Raw genomic sequence first — 12,668 nt, 5'->3', positions numbered from 1 at the left:
ATTAACTATAGTTTGTAACCTGTCCTTTACATCAGGGATAGTGCTTGGGGTGTGCTATACACCGCCGGGATCTAAGTTGGATATGGATAGAGCCCTTTTTAATGTTTTTAATAAAGTAAATACTAATGGAAACTGTGTGATCATGGGAGACTAACTTCCCAGATATAGACTGGAGGACGAGTGCTTGTAATAACAATAGGGCTTAGATTTTCCTAGATGCGATAGCTGATGGATTCCTTCATCAAGTAGTTGCTGAACCGACTAGAGGGGATGCCATTTTAGATTTGGTTTTGGTGAGTAGTGAGGACCTCATAGAAGAAATGGTTGTAGGGGATAATCTTGGCTCAAGTGATCATGAGCTAATTCAGTTCAAACTGAACGGAAGGATTAACAAAAATAAATCTGCAACTAGGGTTTCTGATTTCAAAAGGGCTGACTTTCAAAAATTAAGGAAATTAGTTAGGGAAGTGGCTTGGACTGAAGAATTTATGGATCTAAAGGTAGAGGAGGCCTGGGATTATTTTAAATCAAAGCTGCAGAAGCTATCGGAAAGCCTGCATCCCAAGAAAGGGGAAAAAATTCATAGGCAGGAGTTGTAGACCAAGCTGGATGAGCAAGCAACTCAGAGAGGTGATTAAGAAAAAGCAGAAAGCATACAGGGAGTGGAAGAAACGAGGGATCAGCAAGGAAAGCTACCTTATTGAGGTCAGAACATGTAGGGATAAAGTGAGACAGGCTAAAAGTCAAGTAGAGTTGGACCTTGCAAAGGGAATTAAAACCAATAGCAAAAGGTTCTATAGCCATATAAATAAGAAGAAAACAAAGAAAGACGACATGGGACCGCTAAACACTGAGGATGGAGTGGAGGTCAAGGATAATCTAGGCATGGCCCAATATCTAAGCAAATACTTTGCCTCAGTCTTTAATGAGGAGCTTAGGGATAATGGTAGGGCGACAAATGGGAATGAGGATATGGAGGTACATATTACCATATCTGAGGTAGAAGAGAAACTCAAACAGCTTAATGGGACTAAATCAGGGGGCCCAGATAATCTTCATCCAAGAATATTAAAGGATTTGGCACATGAAATTGCAAGCCCATTAGCAAGAATTTTTAATGAATCTGTAAACTCAGGGGTTGTACCGTATGATTGGAGAATTGCTAACATAGTTCCTATTTTTAAGAAAGGGGAAAAAAGTGATCCGGGTAACTATTGGCCTGTTAGTGTGACATTTGTAGTATGCAAGGTCTTGGAAAAAACTTTGAAGGAGAAGGTAGTTAAGGACATTGAAGTCAATGGTAAATGGGACAAAATACAAAACATGGTTTTACAAAAGGTAGATCGTGCCAAACCAACCTGATCTCCTTCTTTGAGAAAGTAACAGATTTTTTAGACAAAGGAAACGCAGTGGATCTAATTTACCTAGATTTCAGTAAGGCGTTTGATACCGTGCCACATGGGGAATTATTAGTTAAATTGGATAAGATGGGGATCAATAGGAAAATTGAAAGGTGGATAAGGAATTGGTTAAAGGGGAGACTACAACGGGTCCTACTGAAAGGTGAACTGTCAGGCTGGAGGGAGGTTACCAGTCAAGTTCCTCAAGGATCGGTTTTGGGACCAATCTTTTTATTATTGACCTCAGCACAAAAAGCGGGAATGTGCTCATAAAGTCTGAGGATGATACAAAGCTGGGAGGTACTGCCAATTTAGAGAAGGACAGGGATATCCTACAGGAGGATCTGGATGACCTTGTAAACTGGAGTAATAGTAATAGGATGAAATTTAATAGTGAGAAGTGTAAGGTCATGCATTTAGGGATTAATAACAAGAATTTTAGTTATAAGCTAGGGATGCACCAATTAGAAGTAACGGAGGAGGAGAAGGACCTTGGAGTATTGGTTGATCATAGGATGACTATGAGCCGCTAATGTGATATGGCAATGAAAAAAGCTAAAGTGGCCTTGGAAATACCTCTCCTGATGCATCCCAGTAGGGATAAGGAGGTTTTAGTACTGTTATACAAGGCACCGGTGAGACCTCACCTGGAATACTGTGTGCAGCTCTGGTCTCCCATGTTTAAGAAGGATGAATTCAAACTGGAACAGGTACAGAGAAGGGCTACTAGGATGATCCGAGGAATGGAAAACTTGTCTTATGAAAGGAGACTCAAGGAGCTTGGCTTGTTTAGCCTAACTAAAAGAAGGTTGAGGGGAGATATGATTGCTCTCTCTAAATATATCAGAGGAATAAATACTGGAGAGGGAGAGGAATTATTTAAGCTCAGTACCAATGTGGACACAAGAACAAATGGATATAAAGTGGCCACCAGGAAATTTAGACTAGAAATTAGATGAAGGTTTCTAACCATCAGAGAAGTGAAGTTTTGGAATAGCCTTCCAAGGGAAGCAGTGGGGGCAAAAGATCTATCTGGCTTTAAGATTAAACTCGATAAGTTTATGGAGGAGATGGTATGATGGGATAACATGGTTTTGGTAATTAAATATTCATGGTGAATAGGCCCAATGGCCTGTGATGGTCTATTAGATGGGGTGGGATCTGAGTTACCCAGGAAAGAATTTTTCTGTGGTATCTGGCTGATGAATCTTGCCCATATGCTCAGGGTTTAGCTGATTGCCATATTTGGGGTCGGGAAGGAATTTTTCCTCCAGGGCAGATTGGAAGAGGCCCTGGAGGTTTTTCGCCTTTCTCTGTAGCATGGGGTACGGGTCACTTGCTGGAGGATTCTCTGCTCCTTGAAGTCTTTAAACTACGATTTGAGGACTTCAATAGCACAGACATAGGTGAGAGGTTTTTTGCAGGAGTGGTGGGTGAAATTCTGTGGCTTGCGTTGTGCAGGAGTTCGGACTAGATGATCATAATGGTCCCTTCTGACCTAAATATCTATGAATCAGCTACCGTACCGAATGACTTGAAGATAGCGAATGTAACGCCAATATTTAAGAAGGGCTCTAGAGGTGATCCTGGCAATTACAGACCGGTAAGTCTAATGTCAGTACTGAGCAAATTAGTTGAAACAATAGTAAAGAATAAAATAGTCAGACACACAGAAGAACATAAATTGCTGCGCAAAAGTCAACATGGTTTCTGTAAAGGGAGATCATGTCTTACTAATCTATTAGAGTTCTTTGAGGGGGTCAACAAACATGTGGACAAGGGGGATTCAGTGAACACAGTGTACTTCGATTTCCAGAAAGCCTTTGACAAGGTCCCTCACCAAAGGCTCTTAAGTAAATTAAGTTCTCATGGGATAAGAGGGAAGATCCTTTCATGGATTGAGAACTGGTTAAAAGACAGGGAACAAAGGGTAGGAATAAATGGTAAATTTTCAGAATGGAGAGGGGTAATGAGTAGTGTTCCCCAAGGGTCAGTCCTAGGACCAATCCTATTCAACTTATTCCATAAATGATCTGGAGAAAAGGGTAAACAGTGAGGTGGCAAAGTTTGCAGATGATACTAAACTACTCAAGATAGTCAAGACCAAAGCAGACTGTGAAGAACTTCAAAAAAATCTCACCAAACTAAGTGATCAGGCAACAAAATGGCAAATGAAATTTACTGTGGATAAATATAAAGTAATGCACATTGGAAAAAATAACCCCAATTATACATACAATATGTTGAGGGCTAATTTAGCTACAACTAATCAGGAGAAAGATCTTGGAGTCATCGTGGATAGTTCTCTGAAGACGTCCACGCAGTGTGCAGCGGCAGTCAAAAAAGCAAACGGGATGTTAGGAATCATTAAAAAAGGGATAGAGAATAAGAAAAAGAATATCTTATTGCTCTTATATAAACCCATGGTATGCCCACATCTTGAATACTGCATACAGATGTGGTCCCCTCATCTCAAAAAAGATATACTGGCATCAGAAAAGGTTCAGAAAAGGGCAACTAAAAGGATTAGGGGTTTGGAACAGGTCCCATATGAGGAGAGATTAAAGAGGCTAGGACTTTTCAGCTTCGAAAAGAGGAGACTAAGAGGGGCTATGATAAAATCATGAGTGGTGTGGAGAAAGTGAATATGGAAAAGTTATTTACTTCTTCCCATAACATAAGAACTAGGGTCCACCAAATGAAATTGCAAGTTTAAAACAAATAAAAGGAAGTTCTTCTTCACTCAGTGCATAGTCAACCTGTGGAACTCCTTGCCTGAGGAGGTTGTGAAGGCTAAGACTATAACAGGGTTTAAAAGAGAACTGGATAAATTCATGGAGGTTAAGTCCATTAATGGCTATTAGCCAGGATGGGTAAGGAATGGTGTCCCTAACCTGTTTGTCAGAGGGTGGAGATGGATGGCAGGAGCGAGATCACTAGATCATTACCTGTTAGGTTCCCTCCCTCTGGGGCACCTGGCATTGGCCACTGTCGGTAGACAGGATACTGGGCTGGATGGACCTTTGGTCTGACCCAGTATGGCCGTTCTTATAACACCCCTAGGACACATTTTAGTTTCTCAACTGGTTCAGTCAAGTATAAAAGGACATAGAAAAATTGTGTTAGGGAAGAGAGCCATGGTTTAGAGAGAACAGACACGTGCAGCAGGGTGATGAGGAAAGAACAAGGCTCCGTACATCTGAGTCACAGAGACACCACACAGCTTAGCACCTCACTTTCGAGCAGCTGCCCTAGCACCACCACAGGGTCCTGTACCCAAGAGCTTTCCAACCATTCATTCAGCCTCCCACGCCTACCTGGAGGGGAGTAGGTATTATGGGGAGGAAGTGACTGGGATAAAATCAGTGGCAGAGGTGGGACTAGAACTCAGCTCTTGTGCTTTAGCTCCTCCCCTTTTGTCATAGTCAGTCATTGTTACGAGACACAGAGTCCCTAGCAAGCCTGTCAGCATGAGACATACATGTATACGGAGCTCTCAGCACAGGAACAAATGAGCACAGCACCATAGCGCCTCTTGCATATGGAGTAGGTATGTGCTTGAGGCATAATCAGAGCCAAGGTGAGAGGGGGCCCAGACCCCTCCATCTTATCACCCTCACCCTCTTTGTGCTTTCAACCACTCTGCATAGCTCATTTACCTGCTAAAGCCAGTCTTCCTTCGTTCCAGCCAGCCAGCTCTGCAACGCCCTCCCCTGCCCCCAGCTGGCTGGCACGCCACTTCCCCACTGCACCCCAGGCACTCCTTCAGGCTGACTCACAGCTGCCCAATGCATGCAGGCCATCCAGCCAGCCTCCTGCCCACTCACTCAACACCTCTCCACTCACTCAACACCTCTCCAGTCGCTGTGACTCTTGGCCCTAGCAATTATTTTGGCACTGGAAAATGGCAGCATGCAACCAAGGAGGCCTCTCCTCTTCATACACCTCAATTCTGCTCTAAACAGCGTCTCTGAAAAGAGCCTTTGGACCTCCAAGGAACAGCCACTGCCCAGGCTGCTGCTGTGTGGGACAGTCACCTATGCTAGTGTTTTCATGCCTGGGTCTGAATGCAGAAGAAAACCAGAGAGAGCAGGGAGGGTGGAATAGCAGAGGCATATGACAATGCAGGCAGAGGTTATGCCTATAACAGGAACTAGTACTTACCAACTGCAGAGAGCGAGACTGTAGGTTTCCTGGTGTCCCTGAAACACAACATTACCAATATAAGTCCCTCATCTCTCCTCAGCTGGGACAACCCCTTCTCCCCTGGGAGGTCCTTTCTAATGGAAAATTGAACTTATTACTGGCTCCTGGATCTTATTTATCTCTGGGGGGTTGTTTTTTTTTTAAGCCAGGAGGCAGATATGACACAAACTTGTCTGTGCTCACAAACAAGTCTAATGGAAGGGGGAACCAGCCAGAGAAGAATCACGATTTTAGCCTGTGCTTTAACATGTAAAGCATTAAGATTAAATATAATACTTAGTCCTGCCTTGAATGCAAGAGACTGGACTAGATGACCTCTCAAGGTCCCTTCCAGTTCTATGATTCTAAGACTGTAGGCAGAACTGGGGGCTTTTTAGCAGAGTCTTTGTGATAGGGTAGGGGGGAGAGAAACTATGCTCCCTCTGGCGTGTGGCTATTGTGGGAGACAAAGGGACAGCTACTGCCATTCTTGTGGTGGACGTTACAACACAACATTTCCAAAGAAGATTCAGCAGTATATGAAGAAGCTACAGTAAAATTAGACAACCTGCCAATCAGTTTATCAAAGCCTTTGATGATCCCAATTCACAGCAGATGGAATCACAGCCCCAGAGTAAAGACAGTAAAAGACAGTAAAAATGTCTCCAGGCTATAATAAAATTAGGAGGAATTAATAAAGTTGAGCGGTCCCGATGGGCCTGATGCTGAGCTGGTGTAAGTAAATGCAGCACTGTGACAACTCACAGCAGCAGACACTCCGACCTTAGGACTTTAACATAAGAACATAAGAACGGCCATACTGGGTCAGACCAAAGGTCCATCCAGCCCAGTATCCTGTCTACCAACAGTGGCCAATGCCAGGTGCCCCAGAGGGAGGGAACCTAACATGTAATGATCTAGTGATCTCTCTCCTGCCATCCACCTCCACCTTCTGACAAACACAGGCTACGGACACCATTCCTTACCCATCCTGGCTAATAGCCATTAATGGACTTAACCTCCATGAATTTATCCAGTTCTCTTTTAAACCCTGTTATAGTCCTAGCCTTCACATCCCCCTTAGGCAAGAAGTTCCACAGGTTGACTGTGTGTTGAGTGAAGAACTTCCTTTTATTTGTTTTAAACCTGTTACCCATTAATTTCATTTGGTGGCCCCTAGTTTTTATATTATGGGAACAAGTATAACTCACTTTAACTCACTCTTAGGTGGAACTGGTCAAGAAATTCTTCACTCTAATGAAATATTTCAAATAAAAACATAAAAAAAATTTAAGAAGTTTTCTTTGCAATTATTCAAGCTGTTGAAAAACTGAAGGTTTTTGACAAAAATGGAATTTTTTCTTCCCCCCCCGAAGGAAAAAAAAGGCAGTTTTCTATTAAAAAAAGTTTTGATAGAAAGATTTTTGGGGCAAAAATCCATCAGTGCCTCTTCCTGTTCAGTGTGGGACCATGACATAACTTTATAGAACAGCACAACTGTGCAGATTCTGAACCTACTTGAAGGACTGAGAGCTGTTGAGACTAAGGGAAATTGATTCTGGCTTCTGCAAGCACAGCTGAAAGAGAACGAGAGCACTTTTTCCTCCAAGCTGCCAGTCACCAAAAAAGAGAAGCCCCATAATCTTCCCATAGCGTAAGAGTGGAGGCTCTTGCTCTTACTTGATATCCCAAACGTAGATGTACGTATCAACAGAACTGGTAACCAGCAGATCTGGCTCAAACACCGCCCAGTCTAAATCACTGCAAATGCAAAACCAAAGGAGAACACAATTGTCAGTTGCACACATAACACACTGTTGGCATTCTCTTCTCGGCAGTTCATAAAGCAACTCTCCACAACTTTCCGTAACAAACCTATGGCATTTACATTGAGATTTCCTAAAGACTTCATGAATAAAAGCAGGACCTACCTTATTTCTTTAAGTAAATGATCCTCGCCACACTCTGCCTTATAGCTACTACTTCTGCCCACCGCCCCACAAAAAGAGGGTTTCAGAGTGGTAGCCGTGTTAGTCTGAATCAGCAAAAACAATGAGGAGTACTTGTGGCACTTTAGAGACTAACAAATTTATCAGGGCATAAACTTCTGTGGGCTAAAACCCACTTCATCAGATGCATGGAGTTGAAAAGGTGTTACTCACACCTTCTTGTCAACGGTTTGAAATGAGCCATCCTGATTACCACTATAAAAGGGATGTTTCCTCCTGTTGATAATAACCCACTTTAATTGAATTGTCTCGTTAGAACTGACCCCCCCGCTTGGTAAGGCAACTCCCATCTTTTAATGTACTGTTATATAGATCTTCCTACTGTATTTTCCACTCCATGCATCTGATGAAGTGGGTTTTAGCCCACGAAAGCTTATACCCAAATAAATTTGTTAGTCTCTAAGGTGCCACAAGTCCTCCTCATTGTTTTTACAAAGAGAGGGGATATTTTTAGCAGCAAACCCCAGATTGCCAGGCATTTCTTAGCCCCAGCCCTCCATTCTGCGAGGCACATCACAGCTGGACGTGCAACACAAACACAGCCCTCAACCAGAGAGGGTTGGCAACTGTCCGAAGGGCTGCAATTAGTCTTCACAATCCACATGCAAGGGAGAAATGCTTTCTTTACCCCATCCCCAACACAGAATGAAAGCATTAGTCCTGTGACAATCCCAGGCCCACCCGCTGGCATGCATCAGACTCCAGAGCTTCCCCGTGAACTAGTGCAATGTGCGACAACTTAGCCATTAAGGACAGCCTGTGCCCTACTTCCCTGTATCTGGCGTCAGTCTGAGTCGCAGGTGGGATTCAGTTTAATAGCCCCCAGCTGTCTGTTTCCCTGATGGCGGCTGCTGTTCTTTAGGAGAACTGCCATGGGAAAATGTAACGACACCGAAGTCACCAGACACTAACTTGAACCAGATGTGTATGCTGCAGCCATGGAATGGTGCTCTCTTTAAATCAGAGATCTTCTCCAAGTGGCAGCAGGGGCTAAGAAAGTGGGTAAAAATAGTCTGAATTTCTCCAAGCAAAAGGGTTGTGATGACTATGCTTCAGTGTACACCAGCTATGAAGCCAGCCCTGTGATTTTCCTCACAGTACCTCAAAGCAGTGCTGGGTTCCTCATTCTCATACCTGATCACACGCGTGTGCCCTTGCAGTGACGTGCCAACTTCCCCATTACCATCTTTCCATTTATACAGGTCAACTCGCTGGTTGCTCTGAAATTAAATGGATGAAATGAGGTGGTGGAAGGCCCACAGAGCAGTACAGGGCTCCGGATCTGTCAAGTTCGAGGTCCCTGCGATTGGAACAGTATCAGTTACTGGTGAGTCAAACCCTTTATGGCAGAGGCTTCACTCAGACTGGGAGGGGAACGAAGATGAACCCATGCCTGATTGGCAGATAAAGCTTTTGAAACTCTCTTCAAAGCCTAAATCTTGCTTCAATTCACTCAAAATTAGAGGTGAATAGGAATGTAGACAAAATCCCAAGGTCAAATGTTTCCCTAAGTGTCCTACTCTGGACCCAGTGTGTGGTGTTCAAACTACCGGCAGCCATGAGTCAGCCTGCAGGAATTCCTTTGCATTCTATACAGATTTATCCTGGAGTTTTAAATGACAGGTGGGAAGAGGTCCCCCAAAACCCATCTATGCCACTGCCAAACAGGAAGGAGTGACTGCTACAGTGGGAGATTTCAGGGTGCTCCCCACTCCTTCTGGCTAAGGGAATGAGGCACTAGCTCACATTGCTATTTGGAGATCACAAGGATGACCCAGGTGTATCTATGGTAAGTATCTCCCTGGAACTGTTACTTAGATTGGAAGCTCTTTGGGGAAGGGACTGTCTTTGTTTTGTGTTTGTACAGTTCCTAGCACAACAGGGTCTTGGTCCATGGCTAGGGCTCTGAGGCACTACTGTAATACACCTAATAAATAATAGTGTGGTTCCAAGACTCATTCTTGTTACAGCAGAGTGACCGCTTCGCTAGAGTTAAGACCAGTTTTCTGTTTAAAGCTTGATTCTAAGTTCTCTAGAATCAGATTGCCTTGAAATTCAGTGTGCCTCATAGGGCTGTGGGGTTTTGTTAGTGAGCCAAATTTGGCCCCATTTGGCCAAGGGGTTCCCAAGATAAAGCTCCTGGAAAAAAACAGCTTTTCTTAAAGCTGACAGATTCTGGCAACCTCCCTTTTACTCGCAGACAGAGATAAAACCAGGGCTCAGCTCATCACACCACAGCAGAGCTCTTTTGGGGGAAATCAAATTAAATGCTATTTCAAAAAGGGCTCATTGCAAGCCTCCCGCGCTTATTCTTGCACCTAACCAATTACACTGAGCATGTACAGACAAAGAAGTTAACAGGATTATTAGCTTCAATGTTTCCCACCAGCTGGATAGTGCAAGTGGATAAGCAGCAGTCCACTGAACATGACCTAAGCTCAACTCTGCCCAATTTTCAGAAGTTTGAGCTTCGCTGAACCTGACATTCTGGAAGGGAACGAGGTATCACCAAGAACATTAACTCTGCATTAACAAAGCTTTTGCCATTTAATTATCTGCATTATCCCCTTGTTTTAACAGTACAGACATCTGATGGAAACCATAATAGTTCAGAGTACAGGTAGTTTACATTTATGCAGCACTATTCATTCCAAAGCTTGGTATTTACAGATGGATAACACACTTCCTCATCACTGAAACGCAACCCTCCGGCTCTGTGATGGAATGTGGCACCTGTTTAACAGTGACAGCAATTCTATACGTGGGCTTAGAACAGGGAGACTCCCACAGCCTTTTGAAAGCGTCGGGGAATTTGGGGGAGGTGGAATACCAGTCCGCAGTGGAATTTGGCCAGGGCACCCCAGATACCACCTCACCTCTTTGTAGGATGTCTCAGGACTTCAGTGGCACATGTCAGCCGGAAGGTGGCATCTTTGGCAGCACAGCTCCTGGTTCCAGAGAGCGACAGCTGCACACTGCGATTGCTTCCCAACAACCACTCCTCAGGGCACGTATGAGCAGTGGCTTCAGAGGGGTCTGTTCACCCCTCTTGAAGAAATGTTTATGACTATTCTGAAGGCGGGGGAATAACAGGGTCCCAGGAACAGAAGGGCATGAACTTTCCCAGGCCAGACTCTAGTCAGAGCCAGGCACAAGGAGAGAACGTGTGTGTGGATTCCTTTGGGAAGAAGCCAAAAAATAAGAACTCCTCCTCCAGCAACCCTGGGATGGACTTCCTCTCTGCCTGCACTGACTGCAGTCATGTACAGCACACAAAAGAAACGTGAATGACTCCCAAGTCAGAGTGATGGTGTTTCACACCCCCTGCGCACAGCCATAAAGGGCCACCCAAGGTGCAGTTCACTCGAGAGGGCTATCTCTAAAGAGTCCTGAAAACCAATGAAAACTTCAGAAGTGTCATGAGAACACTGCACAGACTTCAAGGAGAAGGATTCTAGCATTCCTGCCTCCAAATTAGATAGGGTAAGTTTTAGCCCGTGGAAAGCCCTCTTCCAGACTGCCACCGGAACATCAGCCAACAACAACAAGGGAGAAAAGGAAAGTCCTCTGGCCTGGAGATGGGGATGCCGCCACTTGAGCCCTAATGCGAACTCCTTCCCTGACCTGCTTCAGCAATGAGGATACCTATAAACCTATTACCAAGACACTGAAACGCAATGGAATTCGTTTGTAGGCAGGCTTGGTGCAAACTACAGCTTATTATGGGGAAGCAAAAGGATGCTCTTTGCATCTCAAGGACGCTGGGTTAGAACTTTAGCACCGCTCTTCTGAAGGCAAGGCTGCCTGGAGGGACCCCCTGGTTCACTGGGAGTTAGCAAAGCTCACACTGCTTAGCTACAGCATTCCCAGGAAGTTGGCTTGCTGCTGGAACCAGCATTGCAAGGACAATGCATTCCTTTTTCAGCCTGCATTTGAAGAGAAGCCTCTTACTTGGCTTGCAACTAACATTGCTTTTGGGCTGCCAGGTATTATTGCTTGTGATCATCACAGGCTGTAAATATCAAAAAGCAGTAGTGAAGGGCACCTTTTTGTAAGCTATTTAGGAAGAGCCAGCTGCCTGAAGGCATGGATAAGATGCCTGTCATTTGTCTCATGGGGCAGAGCAACCAACGTAGGATGATTCCTCAGTGTCTCTGTTTTTTCATTTTAAAACCACCTTAACTTTCAGCGTGATAGTCACTTCAGGACAAACTCAGTCCTTTGCCCATTTGCAAACCCCAACTCTTTTTTTTGCCCTCCTGTGTTTGTTATGGAGATAAGCCAATATTGATCGGCTTTATTTACAGATTGGGTCAAGAACCACATCCCATCAGCAATGCCAAGAACAAAATAGTACAGAGCAAGAAATTTAACACACTTGTAAGTCATATAACAAAATGGAGGGGTTAAAAAAATGCAGAGCCCACCATTCCCTATTGGATAATGATAATTTGTGGGCCTTATCTATTTGAGAAGATTCTTTAGAAAAGACAAATAAGAGACATCTAGAATCATCATCCACTGACCAGTAACTAAGAACTACCACCTTGCCAGCAATAAACCAAACATAAGACCTGATCTTGCAATATGATTTGCACACATGTGCATATATATGCTACTCTTGTGCCTGCACAGAGCCCTGTCAGGGGTGCTGGAACAGAGAGGGTCTGGGGGCATGGCCCCATCACTTTTAAGAGTGGAAGGGCTCTGCCCTCCCATTTTTTACTGGCATAAAGGTGAGTCATGAGGGTGGGGCCTAAGCAGAAGGGGCCTCAGGGGCTGGGCCACAGTTCAGGAGCCGGTGACCTCTCCACTTCTGCTGCTCCCGAGCCCCACTAGCCTTGTAGAAGCAGAAGTTCCACCTGTGTGGATCCAACTGCAGGACTAGGGCATTCATGGAGATGTAAGTGTTTAAAAAGTGAGCTCACCGAAGCTGCAAAGTAGTGTGCATAGCTGTCATGTGGATTCCATTGCACTGCCCCAATGTCCCATTTGCTCTGACGGGAGATCTTGCGGTGACCTTCGGTTGGCACATCCAGGTTAACTAGGTAGAGGAAACGGCGGCTGCAAGGTA

General features: G+C 44.5%; 1 protein-coding gene across 2 annotated transcripts in view; it reads right to left on the bottom strand.

The window, feature by feature from the left end:
* WDR59 (WD repeat domain 59) overlaps positions 1-12,668 on the bottom strand; it is a 92,147-nt gene that overhangs the window by 61,052 nt on the left and 18,427 nt on the right. For both annotated transcript variants that reach the window (XM_084644280.1, XM_084644279.1), the window contains exons 4-7: positions 12,523-12,658; positions 8,729-8,814; positions 7,266-7,346; positions 5,565-5,602 (exon numbers count right to left, since the gene is read on the bottom strand). In XM_084644280.1, the coding sequence (XP_084500406.1) occupies positions 5,565-5,602; positions 7,266-7,346; positions 8,729-8,814; positions 12,523-12,658 (341 nt within the window). The remainder of the gene's footprint in view (positions 1-5,564; positions 5,603-7,265; positions 7,347-8,728; positions 8,815-12,522; positions 12,659-12,668) is intronic.

Source organism: Lepidochelys olivacea, assembly GCF_965140295.1.
Source record: "Lepidochelys olivacea isolate rLepOli2 genome assembly, chromosome: 12".
NCBI lineage: Eukaryota > Metazoa > Chordata > Testudines > Cheloniidae > Lepidochelys > Lepidochelys olivacea.
This window is presented reverse-complemented; position numbering and strand designations above follow the sequence as displayed.